The sequence below is a fragment of the Loxodonta africana genome, chromosome 1 (genome assembly GCF_030014295.1).
Source record: "Loxodonta africana isolate mLoxAfr1 chromosome 1, mLoxAfr1.hap2, whole genome shotgun sequence".
Lineage (NCBI taxonomy): Eukaryota > Metazoa > Chordata > Mammalia > Proboscidea > Elephantidae > Loxodonta > Loxodonta africana.
Window position 1 is genome coordinate 10716532 of NC_087342.1, and position 26551 is coordinate 10743082.

The 26551-nt window shown below is 42.5% G+C and overlaps 1 protein-coding gene across 1 annotated transcript in view; it reads right to left on the reverse strand.

Moving 5' to 3' along the window:
- GPR156 (G protein-coupled receptor 156) overlaps positions 1 to 25357 on the reverse strand; it is a 30518-nt gene extending 5161 nt beyond the window's left edge. The window contains exons 1-5 of the mRNA XM_023551487.2: positions 25258 to 25357; positions 16904 to 17029; positions 15772 to 15867; positions 10789 to 11025; positions 4497 to 4655 (exon numbers count right to left, since the gene is read on the reverse strand). Coding sequence (XP_023407255.2) covers positions 4497 to 4655; positions 10789 to 11025; positions 15772 to 15867; positions 16904 to 17029; positions 25258 to 25356 — 717 coding nt within the window. The 5' untranslated portion in view covers position 25357. The remainder of the gene's footprint in view (positions 1 to 4496; positions 4656 to 10788; positions 11026 to 15771; positions 15868 to 16903; positions 17030 to 25257) is intronic.
- Positions 25358 to 26551: the final 1194 nt, after the last annotated feature.

Sequence of the window (26551 nt, forward strand, 5' to 3'; positions counted from 1 at the left end):
AGACCCCAAGTTCTCACAAAAAGACCAGACTTAATGGTCTGACTGAGGCTAGAAATACCCCAGTGGTCATGGCCCCCAGACCTCTGTTGGCCCAGGACAGGAACCATTCCCGAAGCTAACTCTTCAGACATGGATTGGACTGGACAATGGGTTGGAGAGGGATGCTGGTGAGGAGTGAGCTTCTTGGATCAGGTGGACACTTGAGACTATGTTGGCATCTCCTGCCTAGAGGGGAGATGAGAGGGTAGAGGGGGTTAGAAGCTGGCGAAATGGACACAAAGAGACTGGAGGGAGACAGCAGGCTGTCTCATTAAAAAAAAAAAAAAAATAGGGGGAGAGTAATTGGGAGTACGTAGCAAGATGTATATAAGTTTTTGTGTGAGAGACTGACTTGATCTGTAAACTTTCACTTAAAGCATAATAAAATTTATAAAAAAAAAAAAAAAGACTAGACTTACTTGTCTGACAGAGACTGGAGAAACGCCAAGAGTATGGCCCCTGGACACCCTTTTAGCTCCTGAGGATCACCCTTCAGCCAAAGATTAGACAGGCCCATAAAACAAAATGAGACTAAATGGGCACACTAGCCCAGGAGCAAGGATGAGAATGCAGGAGGGGACAGGAAAGCTGATAACAGGGAACCCAAGGTTGAGAGATGAAGAGTATTGTCATGTCATGGGGTTGGCAACCAATGTCACAAAACAATATTTGCATTAATTGTTTAAAAAGAAGCTAATTTGCTCTGCATAAACCTTCATCTAAAGTACAATAAAAAAATATTATAACTTCCCTAGGCTGGACCTCTGGGGCTGTGAGGCCAAAGCTACCATATGGCTGTACCAGATAGGTATCTTCTAAGGATGTCTGTGCGTCAGAATTGCTGGAGAAGCTTCCTGTTGGGCTTCACCTCCTGAAAGCTTGATTCAGTAGATCTAGAATGGAGCCCAGAAGATGAATGAGGCCGAGGCAGTTCTCCTGCTGAGCTACCGACTTGCTGCATGGGTGTTAGCTGATAAACAGGTTGTGCCTGGGAGGGCCGGAGGGGGAGAGTGATTGGGGTGTGACTGTTCTAACTGCAAGATCAGGGGCATTAAGTAGGAGGAAGAGTCTCAGCAGTGGGCGTACGGGGCAGGACTGCAGTGTCAACATCTCTCTGTGGTACAGCAGCTGATTCCACAGCTCAGACGGTATCTCCACCTCTCTGATACTCAAAGGCAGTGGAACAAGGATGAGATCATCACCGAACCGGTGGTCTTGGGGCAGATGGCCTGGGGTCTAGGGTTTGGGGGGAGGCAATAACACAAGCATTGTGTTCGAAGAAGTGCTTGTCCAAGTACCAAAATGCTGCCTCTTTGTTGTCATTCTCTTTAGAAGCTGAGAAATAAGACTATCCATTATTATGCCTTACAAACAAAAGCGTGTCTCCCTCTGTTAGGATATCTAATGTAAGTTGGCCATGGATGGAGCCTGGGTTTTTGTCTCCCGGTTCACATGGCAGAGTTGCGCAGAAATGATCCTTTTAGGCAGCAGCAGCTTAAGGAAAATAGTCCAATAACCTTCTGGCAGCAGCTCCACAGGCAGACCCACTGCTCCTTATTCATAAGCAGGAAGGTGGTTTTTCTGATTATGGTACTGCCAATTTCATCCCTGTTTTGGTTGACTTGTTTTATCATCAGGAGAGAGTCCAGGACGAGTGAGTAACTGGTGAGTACTTTCAGCAGAGCACCTGGCTGCCTGCTCTCCCTCTTCCCCACCCATGGAGCGGGAAGGTCTGGGCATTGCCAGGTACTTGCAGATGAGTCAAGGACTCACCGGGTACAGGGCGGATGAGTAACAGGAGACATCCAGGCTCTTTCTGGTAGCTGGGCTGTGCCAGATAGCTCCTTGAGGATCTCATAGGAGTGACGTGATGGCTGCACTTGAAGGACCCCAACCTTATTCTCCACCAGCCCCTGCCCCCCACTTTGTGAAGCCCACCCTGCACATTCTCATGCTGGTGCAGGCGGCCTCTACTGCCTCCTGGAGTTAGGAAGAAGCCATCAGACGATAACAACTACCCCAGCTGGGAAAATCTGAGGGCTGCCTTTTTCGTTCCTTATCCTCAAAACCTCTTTGAGCACAGGGAAATAGTATAAACACTGAGTTGGGAAGAGTGCTTTTTCTCCAGCAAAGCAAACATCTGAAGCTGGGCTGGTGACGGATTTAGAACTGTCAGCCTAAACAGTAAATATTCCTTCTTTCAGAAAAGGAAGTGGGACTCTGCACCATGGCTACATACAAATGAGAGGTATGGCGTCAGCAATGCTACTGTGAGATCAAAATCTGGCCTACTGTGCACCTCTACTTAAGTGAACTTATTAATTATGACTTTTGCCTGTCCCCCGAGGCACATTTCATACAGGCCATTAGGAGATAGAGAATCACTCTCTGGGTTCTACGATCCAAAGAAGAAAAGTCACAAGTGAGTTTCCTGTGCCAAGGAGTGTGGAAGGGAGGCCCTTCCACCTGGGGAAGGTCCTATCTGCTGGCCTTCATGCAGCCTGGGCAGTCAGTCATGGGTGCTGCCCCAGTCTCAGCCTCTGGGGGGCCCCTGGCCATAGGGGCAAGAAAGCAAGAGCGAGACCATGGACTGCCCAGATTATGGGTAAGTAAGAAGAAGGTGCCGGGGTGGCAGAGGGGCTGCATAGGAAGGGGCTGTGTAGGAGGGAACCGCAAACTGGGAAGCTGGACTGAGGGTCTGTGCACACGCTGAGGCAGCTGTGTATCTAACCGACAGGGCAGAGCACAGCATGCAGATACTGGAATCCATTTCCCCCTTCTGAGGGGACCTCTGGGTCTGCCACGGGTCCCCGGGACTGGCCGCTGGTTCCCAGGCCTGTTTTGGGAAAGATGTTCCAGGTGTAGGGTGTGGTGAGGGGGGCCAGCTTTTCACGGCCTCTGCATCTGTATCCTATTAGAGCCCTTCCTCCATGGACTCAAGGCATCTTTTTGGAGAAAGCGGATTCAGTCACTGCGTGGGAAAGAGGCTAGTGGGCAGAAGTACAAAAAGCTCGTCACAAATTACCATAAGGCTAAAGAGTCAGTCCATTTGGCTGTTCCAACATTAGCTGATTGTGAATGAAAACCACTCTGGCTCTTCTAGCCAAGTTTCTGGACTTCTGTTTAGTTAAAAAAAAAAAAAAAGCTTCTTTGAAGACTTCACAGGGTATCAAAGGCAATGCCACTCCCTTGCCAGGTAGGAAGAAATCTGGCTTTGAAATAATATCTGAATGCTTCAAAAATAGTAAATAAGTGGAGATATATTATTCTGGTGGATAAAGAAGGTCCAGAACCAAGGGGACACTGCGGGGGACTAGAGAGACACAGACGGTGGGTGTCTGGGGAGGCTCGAATCCCTTCGTCTGAATAGGTCTGTCGTGTTTCTTAGGTCCCCAGCACACCATTCTCTCACACAGGGGCTATTAATACCGAGGTAACAATCCCCTTTCAAAAAGTGCAGTTTCTCCATAGCACCTACTCACATATGTTCTGTCCTGGGGGAAAAAAAAATATGGACTGTAATTTAGTTAATGTCAAGATACTAATTCCCCTGGGCCCTGTGCTTTCTTTCTGAGAAAATGCAGCCCTGCTTTCCATGTGCTTTCTTTGAGCTCACACCATACTGCCTAAGTCTGGGAAAGGTACCAACTCTGGCTAAAGTACAGGGAAAAAAAAAAAAAAAAAGAGCTGGGGGCTGCCTGGTCCCTCTTGGTGCTATAGTAACACTTAGAGGCCCTTGTTCAGTCTCCCTCCCAATCTGTAGAAACTTCTTGACTTTCTGGGAAGATAAGATTACTAATATATCAAGTTAGTACCTGGAAAAGACAGTAAGAGGCCCCTTAAGATCTTGCAAATGAGGGCACTATTCCGTATAAAGAAAGAATGTTATCACACAGAAGCAGCAAGTGTCCACTATGACCCAGGCCCATTACAATACTGATCCCTCTGCTTGGAATACTTGTCCCCAGATTCTTTGTCTGTCCAATTTATACTTAACCTTCAGCTCTCAGCTCAGAGTCTTTTCCTGCCTGCTGTGAAGTCTAGGTTTCCCTGCCTTCACCATCCATTGTACTGTCTTACCACCCTGATTTTCTCCTTCATAATTCTTACCATAATTTATAATTACATCTTTATTTTGATTAAGATCTGTTTCCTCCGCTAGACTGTGACGTCCATGAGGGTTCTGTTCATCAGCATTTAGCACAATGTCTAGCACACAGGAGTGACTTAATATACACCTGTTGAATGACTGAATGAGGTGGGCGATGGTCAGCAATGGGAGGGTCAGTGGGCAAATGCTGAGTTTTTGCTTGCTGCTAAGGGAAGCAGGAAAGCCTAGGAAGTGGGGGAATGAGAAGAGAGAAAGTGTCAATGACAGCACTGAGGGCCACTGGTGTATGAGGAGGCAGATGACTGGGGTTCTTTATGGAGAACTGGCCAGGCAGAGGTTAACTTACTTCTGTAAGGAGCCTTTCCATGGAGTTTTTTTCTCCTCTCGAGTGGCAGTTCTGTTCCTCACCGCAATGAGTATGGAAGCCTTTGCTGGGAGTGCTGAAATATTTGGCCATTTGTCTAATTGTTTGGTTTTCCTCTTCAAATGCCTTCCATTGCTTCAGCTGTTAAATAAAAGAACACATGTTATTTATTTAATTACACACCCAGAAACAAATTCTCTCACTCTTTCTCATAAACACCGTGGAATGACAGTGTCACAGATACAGATATGCAGAAAACATTTTCTCCTCAAAACGATACCCCACTCTGGAAAGCTCACAGACAATAACAACAGAAGGTATAGGGAACATTAAGGTTATATAGCTTTATGAAGTGCCAAAGGAAAAGGTGAAGTATAACCTTAGGTTGACCCATTTACCTACCCATTGCTGAACTGGTCAGAGAAAACCAGGGTTGAATTATACTTCCAGAGCCATACCGTAAAGCCAGAATTCAGGTGCTATCAGAGGGTTAAGCAATCTAAACACAGTACGTACCAAACGAAACTGTTTCTAGTTGAATGTGGCTGTTCTTATCTCTCATTTGTTCAGTGATGCTGTGCTTAACTGCTATTGAAAACCCAGTTCCTCAAGGTGGACTTCCAACCCAAATCAATAAACGAGGCTCAGACAGAGAACCACAAATGTCAATAAGAATGATAGAACATTAGATCTGAGATCTGACCAATTCTTTTTCTTTGACAGATGAGGAAAGACTCAGAGAAAAGGTGTGGCTTGTCCAAGCCCATACAGCTAGTTAGCAGCAGAGCCACAGCTGTTCCCGAGCACTTTGTCACCTTAGCATGTCCTCACACAGGTGATGAAGACAGAGACTGTTAACTGCAGGGGTCCTAGAGAAAGTTTTTCCAGGAGAAACTGGTCTTGAGGTACAGTGTGTGGAAGCATGGGCTGCTTTAGTGTAACAGGGATGGAACTGAACATAGAACTTTCCCAAATAGAGGTATGCTCCTGAGCCTCTGAGACACTGTTTCTACCTGGTGAATGCTGGTGGTGTGAGTGGCAAGGGAGGCCACAGTATCTGAGGTTCCCCCTTTTCCCTCTGAAGTCTTCAAAACTAAGTGTCTCCATGATATACACTGGGGACTCCCTTAGTGTCTTCGTGCTGCTAAAACAGAAATACCACAAGTGGTTGGCTTTAACCAACAGAAATGTATCACAGTTCAGGGGGCTACAAGTCCAAATTCAGGGCACTGGCTCTAGGGGAAGGCTTTCTGTGTTCACTCTGGGGGAAAATCCTTGTCTCAGCTTCTCTAGAATTCTTCTTGGTGTTCCTTGGAGACTTCCATGTGGCAACTCTCTTTCTCCCATTTGCACCTCCTTGCTTCTGTGCCTGATCTGTTCCTTTTATATTCCAAAGCATTTGACTTAAGACACACCCTACTCTGATACAGCCTCATTAGCATAACAAAAATCCTGTTCCCAAATGGGATTACATCCACAGGTATAGTGTTAGAATTTACAACACAAATTTGTGGGGCACACAATTCAATCCATACCAGGGAATCTCTCACCTTAGCTCTAGAAATGATGTGGAGGTCTCCACAGTGGCTTCTCAATGAACCTGGGTTTTCTTTGCTCACTCATCAAACATTTATTAAGCTCTGACTACAGATTTTCTCATGTCAACTTTGGGATGTGGCCGAAATCAACTTAGCCGTGTTTAACATGGAACCCTGGTGGTGCAGTGGTTAAGAGCTTGGCTGCTAACCAAAAGTTTGGCAGTTCAAATTCACCAGCCACTCCTTGGAAACCCTACTGGGCAGTTCTACTGTGCCCCAGGTCAGGTCACTATGAGTCAGAATCAACTAGATGGCAATGGGTTTGTTTTTTTTTTTTTGACTATTGAGTGTAACCCAGTTTGGTAAATATCAGATAGGATTCTAAATTCCACTCTTAATTTCAAAACCACATTCTCACCTATGTCTTCTTGGATTCTCTTTTGGCTCAGTGTGAGTCCTTCAGGGTATCAGAAGTCTGTGTGACCTGTGCTGGGTCAGGCCAGGAGCTGCCCCTTTCAGATTCCCATCTCTAAGGCCCCCTCCTACCGAGGGATGTGGTCAGCTCACCGCCCTACTCAGGAGTTACTGGAGCCCAAAGCCACAGGCTCACTATGGTCTTGGGTGGATGGAGCAGACCGCCTAGTGTTATTCTCTTAGTACTGACCCCAGCGGTGTTGGCAGTATCTCTGCTCCCTCGCTGGGCCCCTCATTTCCTGAGCAGTGTAGCTTTTTCTTTCCCTCCCTCAGCATCCGCAGTCTAAGCCCTCTGCAGCACTATGGAGAAAGCCGATCAGTATTGGAAGGAGGGCAGCTCCAGGGCTTTTGATCTCCCTAAGCTGGCCAGGTGGAGCCAAGGTGCCCCTTGGCTAAGCCCTCTCCCTAACTCCCCATTTGTGGAAATCCTGGTCCCTAAAACTTGACCCTTCAGGGTTCTTGGAATACAACTATAGTGACTCACAGCTTACAATTTCCAGACTTCTTCACCGTACTTCCTCTGGACTATGTAGGCTTAGGCGTGGTAGTATGAATAATAGCGCCCAATGATTTCCACCTCCTAATCCCTGGAACCTGGGAATATGTTACCTCATAGGGCACAAGAGACTTTGCACTTCTGATTAAGTTATGAATCATGAAATGGGGAGATTAGCCTGGTCCCCAAAAAACCCCAGTGCCATCGGATTACCCTGGTAAAAAAAAAAAATTTTTTTTTTTTTTTTAGGAACAATAAAATCAGAAGGGTCCTCATGAAAAGGAGACAGCAGGTTCAGGGAGAAAGAGACACAAAGAGAGAGACAGAGAGAGAGATTTGAAGATGCCACACTGCTGGCTGTCAATGTGGAGGAAGGGGCTATGAGCCAAGGACTGCAGGTGGCCTTTAGAAGCTGGAAAAGGCAAGGAAGCCAGTTTCCCTCAGAGCTTTCAGAAAGGAACGCAGACCTACTGACACCTTGATTTTAGACTAATGAGATGGATTTTAGATTTCTGACCTCCAGAACTGTAAGACAAAAACTTATGTTTTAGGTCACTAAGTTTGTGGTAATTTGTTACAGCAGCCAGAGAAAAGGAATATGGTGGGATAAATCTCGAGTCTTTAACGGGTTACACCAGGGCCCTCAGGATCTTACCCCAGGCGCCTCTCTCATCTTCCGCCACTCTCCCTTGTTTCAATTTGTACTTTAAAAACAGCGAAGACTTGTGGTGCTCCCAGCATACCCTGCTCTCACCCTTCTCTGCCTCTGCTCATAGTGTTCCCCCATCTAAAATGCCGTCAGCCCTCCTTCCCCCATGTGCTCCTTCTAGACTTAGCCCAAACACCTCGTTTTCTGAGAAGGTGTCACTGAGTCCCCCAGGGAGGTTGTGGTACCCCTTCCTCAGCACCGTGTTATGTCCCTCACTCAAAGGCTTTAACACATATACTATAATTCCTTTCATGTCTGTCCCTGACTAGACCTAGAAGTGGGGCCATGTGTTTAATGGCATGTTCCCTTATGTTAATAAGTGGATGGATGGATGGACATATGAACAAATGAACTTTTCTTTTAAAAAGCTCACCTGTCTAATAGGGCGCAGGGACATATACAATAATTATAAACCAACAGCCCAACCCTTTCCCACAAGTCGATTCCTAGTACAGATAACTATAAAAAATAAGTATAAGGCACAGTAAAAAGTCCTAAGTACCTTAAAAAGGAGGAGCAAATAAAACACTTTGGGGTTTACAGGAGAGAACAATGTCCTACCTCAGGGCCCACCTGCCTCTGAGAGGGGGTGGAGGTGTGAAGGAGATGGGGAAGGGTGTGTAGGGAGGTGGGCCACTCCGGGGCATCCTCAGGTCATGGATGCACAGGCTGGCTGATTGTCACTGATGACCTCAGTGCCTGGCATAAATACTTACGCGTTTTCTGAGGGCCTGTGTGGAATGCTACTGGTCCACTTGCCTCTTTGGTAGTGTCAATTCATTTCACTTGGCTCTCTAGTGCCGCCTAGCTGCCCTTGGGGTATCTGTGCGTTTGCCTTCACAAATCCTTCCCATCACAGTCCAGGCTGAAAGCTCAGTGGCAAGAGGGATCCCCACCTTGCTGCCCCCTAAGTAGCTTCCCTTGCCCACTTTTCCAGATTTGCTCAGCTGTCCCACTCTCCTGGGAATACACAGTGCAGGTCTACAGGGAGGATCTTGCTTCTCCCAAAGACCACTGAACCACAGGGGAAAAATTGATTCGGGGTCACACAAACAAAAGCAACTGACAAACCTCAGTTAATTTCATATTTTGAAAAAGAAATAGAAAAAATTTAATTGTTAAACCTAAAATACAATAAACTAAGAAATATATATATTTTTAGTTTCATCTCATGATCAGCTCAAGAGGAGGAAAACCAGGGGAGCTAGGAGAAGAGCAGGTGTGCAACAGAGAGAAGTTAAAGGTTAATACTGTCAACCTGCCCAGTTCCTACCCCACCCCCACCCGCCAAAATGATTCTGTTTCCACTCCCATTTCAACAGATAAAGTGCTTGCTGCTTAATTCAAACCTGGAAATTGGATTTCAACCTGTAGTTTGTCCTGCATTTTTATGTCTGTGTGGAAATGGGAGTGTATCTAGGTATCACAGCTGTCCTAAGTGCTGGGTTTTCAAACCCTGGTGGGAGCAGAAGTCTTGTGGGTAAGGCTTTGGATGCAAAGGAGTCAATGGAGAGAGGTGAAGCTGGAGAGAGGCCATAAGAAGGGCTATGTCACGGAGGCTGCTGACTTAATTTTCAGATGGAAGTCTTTGGACAGGAAGGTTTTCCTCTAATATTTCCTTGATGATTACTTCTGCCCCAAATTATTTTGTTCTCTTTCTTGTTCTACTATTACCTCTAAATTGGATCCTCTGATCCGTTCTCCATATTTTGTTATCTAGTCTCCCATTTTTTATCTGTCTCCTTAATTAATTAATGCGATATTCAATTACAATGTCCAATTGCCTATTCAATGCTTCTACTGGAGTTTTAAATTTAATATTTTTCATCCTTATTCAATATCTCATCGTCTAAGATTACGTCCTTTTCATAATGGCTTGCTTTAGTTGAAAAGAGGCAATATTGTATCCTGTTGATAACACAACTCAGATCTTCTAAAAACTATCTCAGAGGAAGACAGCTTCTTCAAATCTTCGGAAATGTGTGGTCCTCTTCTTGTGAACTGTAGAATATATTCATAGGTCTTTCCTATGAGTTTACAGTCTTATAGGAAGAGCTATACTTTTCTAGTATAATAAATAAAGATCCTCTTAGCCTTTCCCACATGATCACAAGGTAGTTGCCACAGTTCCAGGCATCACATACATTCAAGACAGTAAGAAGGTAGAAAGGGTGATGCTATTCCTGCCTATCCCATTTTCAGGAAAGCAAAAGCTTTCTTAGGAGTGTCCCAGAAAGCTTATAGTGGACAAAACTGTGTCATATGGGCACCCTAGCGAGGCTGGTAAAGTAAGTGTTTAGCTCCTTCAGCCTATTTAATAGAGGTGGGTAAGGAAGAATGGGGTTGGGAATGGGTGGGTGGGTTACCAATCAACCATGTTGGCCACAGGGCCCAGGGGGTGGGCTTTCCAAAGGGCCCCTCCCCATTCTCTTTTCTCATCTCTGCGGGAGGAACGACCCTTGCTTTTAAGAGCCCTATTCTACTACATCCCAGACAAATAAGCTTCAGCTCTCAATGGCTTCTTCAATCCAGTTCTTACCACATTAAGATTCAGAGAAAATTTCTCCAGTTTCTGGCACATAAGCAATACCCATCCTTGGTTTCTAGTCCTTCTGCTGTAGAAACCCAAATAGGAAGGAAACAAAGATTCCTCACTCCAGAGCTTGGGAAAGAAATGCCATTATCAGGATGAAAGGGGGGGGGGTAGGGATGGATGAAGCCAATTTGAGGGTGGGTGGAAAACTGCGTCTGTGAGGCAGCCACCAAGGAGCAACTGCCAGGGAGGTGAAGGGGTGGGTACAGGGGCTCCTGCCACTGCTTGGTCCACTCTGGCTCACCCTCATTGCTGACCAGGAGCAGAGCTGCCCTTCTTCAGGACACCGAGGAGGGAACAAGAGAGGGAGCCAGCTCACTAGGAATCCCTGCCTTTCTCCTGACTCTTCAATAAGCGGCACTGAAAGGAATCAGTAGAAAGAAACATGAGAAATTTATCATACCCAGTGAAGCCCCTGGAGCGACTAGGAGGACTGGCCCTGCACGATTCTCTCGAGAGCATACCTGCGGAATGAAGATGAAGCAGTTGATTGTAGTTGTGCAAACATAGATGCCTCCAGATGTGAGTCCAAAGACCAGGTTGGGCCAGGAATGCAAGTATCTGGTGACCACAAAAAGAAGCCCAGCAGCCAGCACCACGAGGTTGACCCCCACCATGATGGTTGAGGACTGGTTCACAGGAGGAGAGCTGACATGGTCAGTCAGGCCAGCCAGGTAGGCTCCATACAGCAGGAGCAGACCCTGGAGGTGAAGAGCAGAACCAGAGGCTCAGGGAAGTGGAAAAACAGGTTCAGGGTTAAAAAGCAGTAGGGCTGAGACCAATTTCCTCATCTGTAAAATGGGGGATAATAATATCTACCCTGAAGGGTTTACTTTAAAGGATTTACTAAGATAGCATGACGGAAAAACTCTTAGGACAGCTCTTGTACCTGGTGGCGTAGGGGTTAAGAGTTCAGCTGCTAACCAAAAGATTGGTAGTTTGAATACAACATGAGCCCCTTGGAAAACCTATAGAGTAGTTCTACGCTATCCTATGGGGTCACTATGAGTTGGAATCGACTTGATGGCAATGGGTTTTGGTTTGGTTTTTCGTTATACCTGGTAGGTACTTAATAAATGTTATTTTCCTCTCCTTTACTGAGAAGCAGTGGCGTCACTAGTGGGGTGTGGACCACCCTGGGTGGCACTGTCAGAGGGGGTGACACCAAAATGACTGTCCATAAAAATACTCCTGTGGTTAGTTATAAAGGAGCCCTGGTGGTGCAACAGTTAAGCACTTGGCTGCTAACCGAAAAGTTGATGGTTTAAACCCACCAGCCGCTCCATGGGAGAAAAGACCTGGCAATCTGCTCCCATAAATATTACAGCCTAGAAAACCCTATGGATCAGTTCTACTCTGTCACAAGCAGTCACTATGAGTTGAAAATTGACTCAACAGCACCTAACAACAACAACAGTTAGTTATAACAAAAACATTTTTCATAAGCACAGCTTATATGTATCAATATACCTACAAGGCTAAAACTCTATGCTAATTCACTCTTTGAGCCTTCTAATGCACTCTGGTCAGAGCTGTCATTATTACCCAATTACGGTGACACTTCGAGCCACGCGGTTTCATCTGCTTGTGCTACAAACTGCACTGATGTTTTCATTGCTGCTGGTGTTCTTTATAGTTGCTGATTTTGTCAGATTTCCTGGTGTTTTTGCTCCCATATTGTGGCAATTTGTTTTTACGAACCTATATCAATAACTTTTTTAAGGATGAAGTGGTAATAAAGGCAAAGAAGGAGTGGTATATGGGAAGTATGATTTACAAGTAACATTAGTACAAAAAAACATTACTAAGGATTCTGTACGGCCTGGTATGGGAAGAAGTCTGTGAAGGTGGGGGGCAGCGTGACACCATCAGTTACTGCACTGGGTAACACCAACCTTAGTGATGCCACTGCTGACAAGTAGTTTATCGGGGGTAAGCAAGTCAGGGAAACCCTGGTGGCGTAGTGGCTAAGTGCTATGGCTGTTAACCAAAGGCTCGGCAGTTCGAATCTGTCAGGCTCTCCTTGGAAACTCCATGGGGCAGTTCTACTCTGTCCTGTAGGGTCGCTATGAGTCGGCACTGGGGGGGTGGGGAAGCAAGTCAGCCACCAGGCAAGAGCCTGCTGGGACGAGGCACAGGACAGGAGCAGGTAGGTAGTAGACAGGAGCCCCTTGGAAAGGGCTGCTGGGCAATAGGAGGGCAATGGGCACATCACACTTCTGGTGGTTAGGGCTACTGTCTCCACTGTGTGGCTCTGCATTACATGAAGCCAAAATCAACTTGTGGTCTGCCTGTCAAGCCACTCACTGCGGCAGGGGCAATGCCCAGCGAAAGGGGCTCCTTTCTGATTTACCCAAAGGTTCCATCTACTTGTTAAGACCTGCACTGGCGGAAGTGCATCTGCCTAGAGCGGATGCTTTTTTCTAACTCACACAGAGGATCTCCCTAGGCTAGCAGTGGCTCTGTGGCAGCGGGTGTTTATAGGAGGTGAAGAGTGGAGGAAGAGGAGGATGAAGGCAAGATGGGACTTGGGTAATATTGTTGGGTGGGCACAGGCAGCAAAGGCTTCACCCTCTTTGTAATATTCTGTCTCCATCCTGAAAAACCAGGGCCTTATTCTTCCCCCTTTGTGTAAATATAAACCTGCTCTCAGAAATCTCATTTGTACTAAGGTGAAAATGACTAGTAGCATCTTAAAGTGCTGCCTCTCCTAGAAGGAGCTGCATTTAAACAGAAATCAGAGTTGGAAATCAATAATACATAAATTCAATATACATTCACCCATCTGATTATATGCAAAGTACTTGCTAGGTACAGGGCAGGAAACAGTGCTACAAGGAGGGATAAGTCATGGGCCCGGCTTTCAAGGCGCTCTATGTGGTAGGAGGTTTAAGGGGAGCACACAAATGTCCATATTTACAAAATAGAGCATGAAGATGTCATGGGGGGGTGCTGGGTGGGAAGTATTAGGAGACCTAAGGTGTAAGTAAGGTCAGGTATCAGCAGTGGCCCTGAAATCACACACCTGACTAGCTCCAGCTGCAGGGATGGCCCTAAAGAAATATATATATATATATGTATGTATGTATTTGTAGAACTGACTGCCTATGGTAAAGGAGCCCACACAGCAGAGATGCCTTCCATTACGCTTAATGCCCCATATCCCAAATGGAGCCTGAGGAGCAAAGATGGCCACCTTGAGATTGTCAACAACTTGAAGACACAAAAGTAGGGAGGTGAGGGGAGCCTGACTTTTGGGTAACTGACACCTCCAGGTGGCATTTGGCAAAGTTGAATCAATTAGTAGTTTAATCAAAAGCAAATGAAATTCAGTCTATGATTTTGAACTGTTCAAATTTGACTCTGTTAAAGTGTCTTACTTCCATTAAAATTCTTGCCAAAGGGAAATAGGTAAGAATAAAGGCTCTATACATCCATGACTCATATTTGAGTCACATCCGACACTTGTATGTTATTCGCCTTCACGGCTGAGAAGCATGGGGTAGTAGGGTAGCTGACAGCATCAGACAGGGGTCCTGCAGGTTAATGTGAAGATTGGGGTGTTTCTTGGGAGCTCCTCACTGACTAGGGAGCCTGCGGGGTCTGGCTCAGTCAGTTTCCTGGTGCTCAGCACTCTTTCCCCCTTTTATTTCTTTGTCCTACAGAAGGGTATTACAGCAAAATAAAAAGGAAATGGGATTATACAAAAGGCAATGGAGAAAATAAATCAATTTGAGTTGTGAAGCGAATTGCTAAGGCAGGAGTTGTGGGTTTCCGTGCTGGTGAGAACATGCTCTTCTGAAGAGTTTCAAGGCAGTGGGAGAGGCAGTGTGTTTTTCAGAACGGTCCAAGGGGGCAGCAGAAGGTTAATAATATCTGACATTTTTGAGTTCTTGCTATGGGCCAGGAGGGGTCGAAAACTCTTCACATTCACAAACTCTTTCAATACTCAGACTGGTTCTCAGAGGATGTTATCATCATCCCCATTTTGCATATGAGGGAACTGAGGCTCAGAGAGATTAAATGAGTTTAGGGTCAGCTAGAAAGGGGCTGAGTCAGAACTCAAACCCAGTTCTGTCAGATTCTGAAGTCCATTTTCCTAACCATTAGCAAGAACTAGAGATCAAGAACTGTTCACTTCCTAGTGTCTTCTTTAAAAAAAAAAAATTTCTCTCAAAGTAATATATGCATATAGTTCAAACGCAACATTTCCCTGCCCTAGCCCTTCCCACCTCTAGGCCTGTTCCTCACATGCAGATACTTCTAATAGTTTCCTAGTGGTGAAGTAGGTAAAGTTTACCTTCAAAGGTCACCTGTGTTTATAAGGAGCCCCTGGGTGGTGTAAATGGTTAAGCACTGGCCTACTAACTGAAAGGTTGGTGGTTCAAACCCACCCAGAGGTGCCTTGAAAGTAAGCCTGGCCACCTGCTTCTGAAAGGTCACAGCCTTGAAAACCCTATAGAGCAGTTCTACTCAGCAGACATGGGGTCATGATGAGTTGGAATCAACTCAACGGCAACTATGAAGAACAACAACAACATTTTTACAAGAACTCTGTCCTCTCTGCTAGGAATCAGCCAACTAAGACTTCTGCTCTAGCAGTCAACAGGCAGCCTCCTGCCACCCAGGGCTTGCCCTGTTCATTGAAACAGACCTGTCCTGTATCCCCTCAGAGCCAGATTCTCTGCTCCTCTAAACTGAAAACCAGCTAATAGGATAATCAGCTCTGATGTAAGGTGTCAGATGACCTCCCATAGCGCCCTATTTAAGTACCTCTGGAGATAACACCCTATTTGGTTATCTAACAGAGACAAATGAGCCTAATGATGAGATAGCCAGGGCAGTTAGGAGAGGTGGCTGTCAGACTGGTATGGGAGATGCTTTGAGGCAGCTGGAGCCTCTCACAGGGCACCATGGATGTTACCATCTGTCCTAGGGTAAGCACTGCTTCCAACCAGAGCAAGAAAGTCAGATGAGTGAAAGGTAGCAGGATCCTTTGACCCAAATCTTGAAGAAAGACACCGGATAGGTAAAAAGGGCACTTAAGACAAAAAATTAAGCTGGGTGGATTGCCTCCTCACAAGTCCTTTTGCAAAGGAGTTGGGCAAGAAAGTGGCATTGTCAAATCAGTTTAAAACTAGACCAAGTGGCATTGTCAAATCAATTTAAAACCAGATCAAGAAATCAAAGAAAGAGTAAGTGAAGTCCAAATGATTTGAGGGAGAAGTGAATGAAGGAGTTCAAAGAGTTGGAAAAGTGACCCCCTAAAACAAATAAAAAGTAAAATAATAAAGGTCATGGCTTTGAGATTTATTCATCAACAGATACCTCTTATGAGTTCAATATTCTTTGCAGACAACACCTCATTAATTCCTGCAATTCCCTCTTCATATCCATTATATTGGTGACAGAGATAGACTGTATCCCAAAGAGATATTGCTACCAACCTTGCATCCCAAAACGAGAGCAATCCAGACATCAGAGTAGAGGGAAGCACAGAAGTGTGTGCTGGTCAGAGAGCAGGACGCGTCTCTCCCTGTCACCTAGGAGGGACACAGAGTCAGGTCTGAGGGCACCCACAATTACCAGGAACACACAGCAAATCTTTGTGACTATCCTGGCTTGGGAACTCCACTATGGCATATAATTTCCCCCTCAGTATGCAGAAACTAGGTGATGCAAAAAAATTTATATGCAAAAAAAAAAAAAAGCTGATACCATCAGAAACTAAATGACAGTGACTACATATGAGTTGGAGGAAAGACAACAATGTTGCGCTGACACGTGAATGTTGGGCAGCAGCAGGGTTTACCCCTCAGTTCTGTCCTTTGCTCCTACATTGATTCAAATTAGTGGTTCATCAAAATTACAAGTTATTTCACACCATGGATCTGATATTCACAAACAGCTGAAATCTTAAACATGAAATCTACAGTGTCAAGATCCCATTGTAGTCTCAGCTTCTTGATGAAGACATAAAATACATTCTATTAATTGAACACTGTGTACCAGGCACAGTTAAGTCCTTTACCTGCATTGTTTTACTTTATCCTCACCACAACCCTATGAAATAGGTAGTATAGTCATCTCCATTTTACCTATGAGGAAACAGAGACTTAGAGAGGTTAAATAACTTTCCCAAGGTCACATCTCAGGTAAGTGGTAGAGCTGGGATTTTAACTAGGGTTGACTGACTCCAAAAAAAAAAAAAGGCTACCTCAAAATGACACCTCTTAGTAATTAGAGGAAGACAACTTCCCACAGCTGCAAGTTCTCGCTATTGGTAATATGGAAGCAGAGATAACTGCCAGGCAGGTCCCAGTGTGCTGACACCTGGGTGGAAGCCCATGAAAAGACACTTGGGGCAAGAGGAGCAATGGGAGTGATAGCACACCCTGCAGTCAAGGGGTAAGGCATTCATAGCAGTCACAGCTCCTAATTCTCTTTCCTCTTTTGGTCATTTGTCTTCTTGTTGGGCAGTTGACCACACAGTGAATGCTGCTGGGAGAATGACCCCTGTGTTTCCTGAGAGGCCAGCCCAGTTTGGGAACAAAATTCTCCAGAAATTGAACTCCTCACCGTCATACTGACACCAAGAATCTGAAGGCACTGGATGGGATCAGTCAGCACCCATGTCAGGAGCAGGATCACATCAGCAATCACCAATGCTGCCACCAATCCCAGCAGCTGCAGGTCTTTAATAATCTGCAAAAGAATCAAGGTCATAACTTCCCCTTGCTCACTGGCTATATGACCCAGGGGCCACAGTGTCCCACATACTCTGAACTGCAAGTTCCAGGGTCAGCCTTCCCCAGGAACTTCATATCCAGCTAGCAAAGATGGAAGTAGACACCAAACATTTACAATGACTTCTGTGTTGATATCATCATTATCCATTAAACATTTCCATTGTTTATATTCCACCTGGTTCCACTATTATTTATAGATATATTTATATGAACACATAGAGATGTGAGAGTTTAACATCAAACTCTTAACAACTGTTGCCTCAGGGGGTGGGAGTGAGAGATGGGGGTTGGAAGGAGGGATAACTGGCATATTTTTATACATCTATAAATTATTTGATTTAATACCATGAAAATGTGTTACTTTTATGATTACAAAAATAAAATTAAGAAAAATATATACGCTGCAACAGAACGCAAGAAACTGAAAAATATCAGGGAAAAAATGAGAAGGATGATGCAAAGTCCCAGAGGAAGATAGTATGCAACATTCATGAGATGGGGCAGAAACGTGGATCTGAGCTTTTAACGACTAGTGAAAAGAAGGAAGCACAACCAGTTACATAATTCATGTTTTTGGTAAGATAAAAAGAAACCAGTTGCTTAACCAAGCTTTTCAAAATCAGTGATAAAGAGAAAATCTTAAAAGCAGCCAGAGAAAAAAGACATATTACATACAGAGAAAGATAAGAAGACACCAGGTTTCTCATCAGACACAAGGTCAAGTAAGAAGACAGTAGAAACACACCTTCAAAGTGCTGAAAACAACAACAACAACACAAAACCCTAGGAATTCTCTAAACAGCAAAAATATCTTTCAAAAAACAAAGGTAAAATAAAGAAATTTTCAGACATCCAAAAGCTGAAAAATTTATCACCAGAAGACTCACAGAAGAATGTTAAAGGAAGTCCTTCAGGCAAAAGGAAAATGACACCAGATGAAAACATGGCTATACACATAAAAATTAAGAGCACTGGAAATAGTAACTACGGGAAAATACATGATCAATGTATATTTAAATACTCAAAAAAGTAATTGTTTAACAAAAGTAAAACAATATTGTGTGGAGTTTATGACATAAGTAAAAGCAAAATGTATATCAATAATAGCACAAAATCAGAAGAGGAGAAAATAGAATATACTTATACTACACATGAAGTGGTTAAATATCACTTGAAGGTAGATTGTTATAAATTAAAGATTATATGGTAAGCCCAAAGTCAATCACTAAAATAACAAAACAGAGAGCTATAGCTAATAAGCCAAGAGAGGAGATAAAATAAAATCATAATAAATATTCAATTACTCCAAAAAATGGAAGAAAAAGAGGGGGGAAAAAAGAGAACAAAGAAGAGATGGAACAAAGAGAAAAAGAATAATAATATGATAGGTTTAAATCTAAACAATCAATAATCACATTAAATGTAAAAGGTTTGAATACTCCAATTAAAAGGCATATGGTCTCAGACTGGATTAAAAAAACAAGTAGACAAGTAGTATGGAATGTGGAAGATTTGAACAACACAATCAACAAACTGAATCTCATTGATATTTATAGAACACTTCACCCAACAACAACAGAGTGCACATTGTTTTTAAATCTTTTACCATGCTAGATCGTATTCTAGGCTACAAAACAAGTCTTAATAAATTTAAAATAATTCAAGTCAAACAAAATATGTTCTCTGACCACATGAAATTGAATTAGAGATCAATAACAGAAAGATCTCTGGAAAATCTCCAAATATCTGGAAATTATACAAGACATTTCTTAAAAACTCAACTTTTTAATGACTTTTGTTTAAAAATATGGGTCAAAAAAAGAAGTCAAAGAGAAAATTATAAAGCATTTTGACCTGAATGAAAATGAAAATGCAAAATTGTGGGATGCCACTAAAACAATTCTTAGGGGAACGTTTATAGTGCTAAATGCCCACACTGGAAAAGAAAAAGAGGGTCTTAAGTCATCACTTCAACCTCCACCGTAAGAAACTAGAATGAAAGAGCAGATCAAAGCCAAAGCAAGTAGAATAAAGGAAATAATAAAGATCAGAGAAGAGATCAATGAAATTGAACGCAAAAATAATACAGAAAAATCAATAAAACTGTAAGCTAGTTCTTTAACAAGATCAGGAAAATTGATCACCTTTAACAAGACTAACCAGGCAAAAAAGAGAGAATATGTAATTACCCAAACAAAGAATGGGACAGGTGACATCACCAAATATTCTATAGATATTAAAAAGATTATAAAGAAATATGAACAACTTTATGCCAATACATTTGACAACTTAGATGAAAGGTACAACTTCCTTGAAAGACACAAACTACTAAAGCTCACTGAAGGAAAAAAATAGGTAACCCATACAGCCCTATATCTATTATAGAAATTGAATTTGTAGTTATAAACCTCTCACAAATAAAACTCAAGGCCCAAATGGCTTCACAATAAATTATACCAAATATTTAATAAAGAAAAAAAATTCTATACAAACTTTAACTAAAATTGAAGAGGAGGGAACACTTTCCCACTTAACTCTGTAAGGCCAGCATTACTCTGATACCAAAACCAGAAAATACACTACAAGAAAAGAAACTACAGACAATATCTCTTAAGAACATAGACACACAAATCCTAAATAAAATTTTAGGGGGAAAAAAATCCAACAATGCATGAAAAGGACAATATATCATGACTAAGAGAGGTTTTAAGGAGCCCTGATGATGCAGTGGTTAAGCACTCCGCTGCTAACCGAAAGGTCGGCTCTTCAAATCCACCAGCTGCTCTGCGGGAGAAAGATGTGACACTCTGCTTCAGTAAAGATTTACAGCCTTGGAAACCCTATGGGTCAGTTCTACTCTGTCCTACAGGATTGCTATGAGTCAGAATTGACTCGACAGCAGTGGGTTTGTTTTGGTTAAGAAAATTTATCCCAGGAATTCAAGGTTGGTTTGACATCCTAAAATCCTTTAATGTAACTCACCATATGAATGAACTAGAAGTGTAAAACCATATGATCATGTCAATAGGCACAGAAAAAGCATTTGGCAAAATCCAACATCAATTCTTGATAAAGACTCTAAGCCAACCAGGAATAGACGGAAACTTCCTCAATCTGATAAATGGCAATAAATGACAGCTACAATAAAACTACTGCTAGCATCATACTTTGTGGTGAAAGACCGAATGGTTTCCTTGTAATATCAGGAGTAACACAAGGAGGTCTGCTCTCACCACTTTCTATTATACATTGCACCGTTGTTTCTAGCCAGTGCCATCAGGCAAGAAAAAGATATAAAAGGCATCGAGATTGGAAAGAAACTGTCTTTATTCACAGAGGATAAGATCATCTATGTAGAAAATTTGATGGAATCTACAAAAAAGCTACTAGAACTAATACATGTGTTTACCATGGTTGCAGCATAGCTGATCAGCATACAAAAATAAATTGCATTTCTGTATACTAGCAACAAACATTGGAAAGTGAAATTAAAAAAATATGAGACTAAATGGGCACACCAGCCCAGGGGCAAGGACTAGAAGGCAGGCGGGAACAGGAAAGCTGGTAATAGGGGACCCAGGTTTGAGAAGGGAGAGTGGTGACATGTTGTGGGGTTGTTAACCAATGTCATAAAACAATATGTGTACTCATTGTTTAAAGAGAAGCTAGTTTGGTCTGTAAACCTTCATCTAAAGTACAGTAAAATATAAATAAAAAACACAAAAAAGAAATTAAAAAAATGTTTACAATATTATAAAATATATGAAATAGAGATAAACACGATAAGAGATGTGAAAGCTCAACACCGAAAACTAAAAAATATTGATGAGAGCAATTAAAGATGTAAATAATTGGAGAAATATACTGTATTCATGGGTCGAAGATACAACATTGCTAAGAAGTCAATTCTGCATAATTTGATCTATAGATTTAATGCAATCCCAGTCAAAATCTCAGCAGAACTTTGTAGAAATTGACAAAAAGTCAGGTGGAAATTTAAAGGACCAGAATTCAAAGTCATAACAACACTGAGAGAAAAGAACGAAGGTTAAGAACTAACACTATGTGATTTTAAGATTGAATTTAATGCTACAGTAATCAAGGTACCAAGGTATTGGTGTCAAAATAGACAAGTGCATCAATGGGACAGAACAGAGTCCAGAAATAGATTCATACATATATGGACAACTGATTTTTGATAAAGGTGCAAAGGTAATTTAGTAGAGAAAGGACAGTCTTTTTAACAAATGGTGCTGAAACGTGAACTTCAACCCGTGCATTGTGCTAGATAAGAAAATTAACTGAAAATACATCATGGACCTCAACGTAAAACCTAAAACTTCTAGTTTTATCCCTAGATCAACTTGTATAAAACTTCGGAGAAAAACTTTTGGGACCTTGCTTTAAGGAAAGATTCCTTATGACATCAAAAATCATGACACATAAAAGATAAACTGGACCTCATAAAAATTAAAAATAGCTTCTCTTTGATAAATGCTCTTAAGAAAATAAAAAGAAATGCCACAAATTGGAAGAAAATATTTGCAAATCATATATCTGATGAGAAATTTGTCTTCAGAATACATAATGAACTCTCAAAACTAAATAAAAAGAAAGCAAACACCACCATCCCCTTACCCCCACCCTGCCAAACTGGACAAAAGATTTGAAGAGACACATCACCAAAAAAAGACAGCACATAAAGACATGGAAAAAAAAAAAGTTCAACACCGTGTGTCATTAGGGAAATGCAAATTACAGCCATAATGAGATATCACTACACACCTATCTGTTGTTATTAGGTGCTGTTGAGTCGGTTCTAACTCAGAGTGACCCTATGCACAACCAACAAAACACTGCCCCTTCCTACATCATCCTCACAATCGAGCCTTGTTTTTCGCCAGTGGCTCCAGTGTAGCTTGGACCTCTTCCAACAGTACCGTTGATTCTTGATCATATGCTATCTCCTGAAATGGTTGAACGTTGACCAATTCTTTTTTGTAGAGTGCCTCTGTGTATTCCTTCCATCTTCTTTTAATGCTTCCTGCATCATTTAATATTTTCCCGTAGAATCCTTCAATATTGCAACTTCAGGCTTGAATTTGCTCTTCAGTTCTTTCAGCTTGAGAAATGCCAAGTCTGTTCTTCCCTTTTGGTTTTCTAACTCCAGGTCTTTGCATATTTCATTATAATACTTTACTTGGTCTTCTCAAGCCACCTTTGAAATATTCTATTCAGTTCTTCTGTTCATCATTTCTTCCTTTCGCTTTAGCTACTCTACATTCAAGAGCAACATTCAAAGTCTCTCCCAACATCCTTTTGGTCTTTTCTTCCTTTCCTGTCTTTTTAATGACCCCTTGCTTTCTTCATGTATGATGTCCTTGATGTCATTCCACAACTTATCTGGTCTTCAATCATTAACATTCATTCCGTCAAATCTATTCTTGAGATGGTCTCTAATTCAGGTGGGATATGCTCCAGGTTTGCTTTGTCTCTCATGGACTTGTTCTAATTTTCTTCAACTTCAGCTTGAACTTGCATATGAGCAATTGATAGTCTGTTCCACAATCAGCCCCTGGCCTTGTTCTGACTGATGATATTCAGCTTTCCCATCATCTCTTTCCACAGATGTAGTCAATCTGATTCCTGTATATTCCATCTGGTGAAGTCCACACGTACAGTTGCTGTTTATGTTGTTGAAAGAAGGTATTTGCAATGAAGAAGTCATAAAAAAAAAAAAAAAATTTTTTTTTCATAGGTCTTGCAAAATTCTATCATGCAATCTCCTGCATCGTTTCTATCACCAAGGCCATATTTTCCAACTACCAATCCTTCTTCTTTGTTTCCAGCTTTCACATTCCAATCACCAGTAATTATCAATGAATCTTGATTGCATGTTTGATCAATTTCAGACTGCATAAGTTGGCAAAAATCTTCATTTTCTTCATCTTTGGCCTTAGCGGTTGGTGTATAAATTTGAATAATTGTTGTATCAGCTGGTCTTCCTTGTAGGCATATGGATATTATCCTATCGCTAACAGCATTGTACTTCAGGATAGATCTTGAAATGTCCTTTTTGACAATGAATGCAACACTAATTCTCTTCAATTCGTCATTCCTGGCATAGTAGACCATACTATGTATGATCCAAAATGGCCAATGCCAGTTGATTTCAGCTCACTAATGCCTAGGATATCAATGTTTACATGTTCTATTTCATTTTTTTTTCCATTTCATTTTTGATGACTTCCAGATTCATACTTTGTACATTCCGTGTTCTGATTATTAATGGGTGTTTGAAACTCTTTCTTCTCATTTTGAGTAATGCCACATCAGCAAATGAAGGTCCCGAAAGCTTAACTCCATCCACATCATTAAGGTCTACTCTATTTTGAGGAGGCAGCTCTTCCCCAGTCATCTTTTGAGTGCTTTCAAAGCTGGGGGGCTCATCTTCCAGCACTATATCAGACAATGTTCCACTGCTATTCTTAAGGTTTTCTCTGACCATTTTTTTCAGAAGTAAACTGCCAGGTCCTTCTTCCTAGTCTGTCTTAGTAAGAAAGCTCCACTTAAACCTATTCACCAAGGGTGACCCTGCTGGTGTTTGAATACTGGTGGCAAAGCTTCCAGTATCATAGCAACATGTAAGCCACCACAGTACGACAAACTGACAGACATCTGGTAGACACAACCATTAGCATAGCTAAAAAGACTGACCAAACCAAATGTTGGCAAGGAGGAAATGGAGCTCTCATACACTGCTGGTGGGAATGTAAAGTGGCACAATCACTTTCAAAAATAGTTTTTTAAAAAGTTAAACATATACCTACCATAGATCCATTCATTCGCTTCTTAGGTTTTAACCCAAAACAAATTAAAGCATATATCTATAAAAGATTTGTGCGTGAATGTTCTTAGAAGTTTTATGTGTAATAGCTAAAAATTGGAAACAACTCAAATATCTATCAACAGACAAATGGATAAACAAAAACTGTAGCCATACAGTAGAACACTACTCAGTAATAACAAGGAGTGAACTACTGATACACCCAACAACATGGATGAATCAGAAATTATGCCAGCTAAAAGAGGCCACAGGCACACAAAAAGACAAAAAAATATATACTGTATGATGACATTCATATAAAATTATGGAAAACACAAATGAATCTACAGTGACAGAAAGCAAATCAATGCCTGCTGGGGAAGGGATGGGAGAGAGGGATTACAAAGGGGCATGAGGAAACTTTTGGGGGTGATAGATATGTTCCTTGTCTTGATTGTAGTGATGGCTTCCTGGGAGTATCCATGTGTCAAAACTTATCAAATAGTATACTTTAAATACGTACAGTTCATTGCAGGTCAATTTTACCTCAATAAAGCTATTTTTTTTAAAAAGGAATCACTGTTCTAGTATGGATGAACTACTTGTTCTTTAGGCTATCTTCTTCATATGTATGGTTACTCTCAGCTGAGGGTTTGTTAAATATTCAGCATCATTCAGTAACATGTGCTTAAAAAACATAGAACTAAACTTCTAGCTGAGTGATATAATGGGTCTGGGCAGGGCCTATAGCCAAAGAGGCTGATGGTCAAGCATTGAGGTTCAGGCAGGCTTATCAGGGAACCTGATAATATGTGAGAATGCGACTGAGATGACATCCGATATGTCAGGGACGTGTAGGTGATCTGGCTGCCAAGAACTCCTAGGATGAATTCTGATCTGCTGAATGGGTGTCCATTTCCTTGCTCACTGCTCTAGGCACATCCTTCTTGGTACAGGGAATGGCCTTCTACATGGAAAAAAATTGAGCCCAGGTGAGGGAAATAGATGTGTTCTGTAGTCGCTATCCCTCCCTCCACTTCCAGCTCACACCTGTGCCAAGCTGTAGTCTCTCTGGGCATCCTGCTCACCCTCAGAGTGGTGCCAGAGTAGTACCAGGACCTGGGGTGCACATGAAGCAGAGCCCATGTCCAAAGACTTACCTCGGAACAGCACTGAGACACAGCCTTCCAGGCCTGGGGGTTTCTGAAGCCACATGACTCCAAGTTTTGAAGCGAGGAGAAGGAACTTCAAATGTGAACGGGGCCACATCCAGTAGTCTGGCACAGGCTTCTCTGGCCTTTAGTAAATAGCAGAGCTGCTGTCTACAATCAAGCAGTGTACACTCGCTGTCTACTCACCACTCTCTTGTCCGGGACCCTCTGGGTAAACACCTTATAAAGTCGCCAGCTTTTCCCCAGAATGGGCCCAAACACCAGGGAGGTCCCAATGCACAGCATGGACAGTCTGACCTACAGGTGGAAGTGGACAGAAGCAGGAGTCACGTCAGGAACCTTTGTTGGCTCTCCATGCATTCTAATCTACAAAGCCTCAGTCCTACACAGGGCATGGGGTAGATACGGGCCTCAGTGTCTAAGCATTCCAGAGAGCTCCTCTGAATGTGCCCACACCGAGGATAAAGGGAACCACCACCCACAGGAGCAGCTGATTTAAAAACTTGTCAGAACTTTAACATTATAAAAGGACACTCAAAACAAAATTTTGAAACGTTACCTACCTTAATAATAGTTTCCATCGAGCTTCCCATTAACACATCTTGATCTTGAATCCCAAAGAGGTAAGCACTACTGTAAGTCAGACAACTGCCCAGTAAGGTCACAATGTTCAGATTGGGACTGGACATCTTCACGATCCTAGAGGCAATCAGGAAGACGGGCCTTACAGCCATGATCCTTTGCCTTCGGTGTGGGCAGAACCTCCCCACCCTCTCAAATCTCTACCACAACTTCAGAGGAGGACCACTGGGAAGAAACCACCTTACAGTCCTGAGTTCAAAATTTGCTATGGTTTCTTTAAATTTACTTTCAAAAAGAACTAAATTCTGGCACTTCTTGCTTATGTAGCTCCATGTCTTTTAAGAGAAGTCTGCCTGGGTTCTTAAAAACAGGTGGAGTCAGAGAAGAGTTAGGCTTTTATCTATGAGGTCTACAGTTGCTAAGGGACAGCTATATGCAGCTTAGTGAATAAATAACCAGACACCTAGAGATACAGTACGGAGCTTTTAGAAGTGGGCTGTAAGGTAAACTACTAGGTGGAAAAATGTTTGTTTTTTTTTTATCAACTTTATTCGTTTTGCAACCGTACCTGACCAAGAGAAAAGAGGAAGCAGGAATTGACAACAGGAAATTTGGGAAGGGTCTTTTCTCCTGTAGTTTCAGACGAGGTTAGAGAGCAGTTTAAAGATCAGAGGGAGGTTTAGACAATTAGAGTCTCAGACAAACCCTGGGCATCTACAGAGGCTCCGTGCAAGGCAGAAATGTTTCAACTGGCTAACCAAATGAGGAAAACCAAGCTTACCTCGGACAGTGACTGGTAACAATTCAGAAGTAAAAGTAATAATCATAACGGAATGTAATTGCATGTGAGAGTTATAGTCTAAATATTACATTCTATGCAAATGTAATACTCATACTA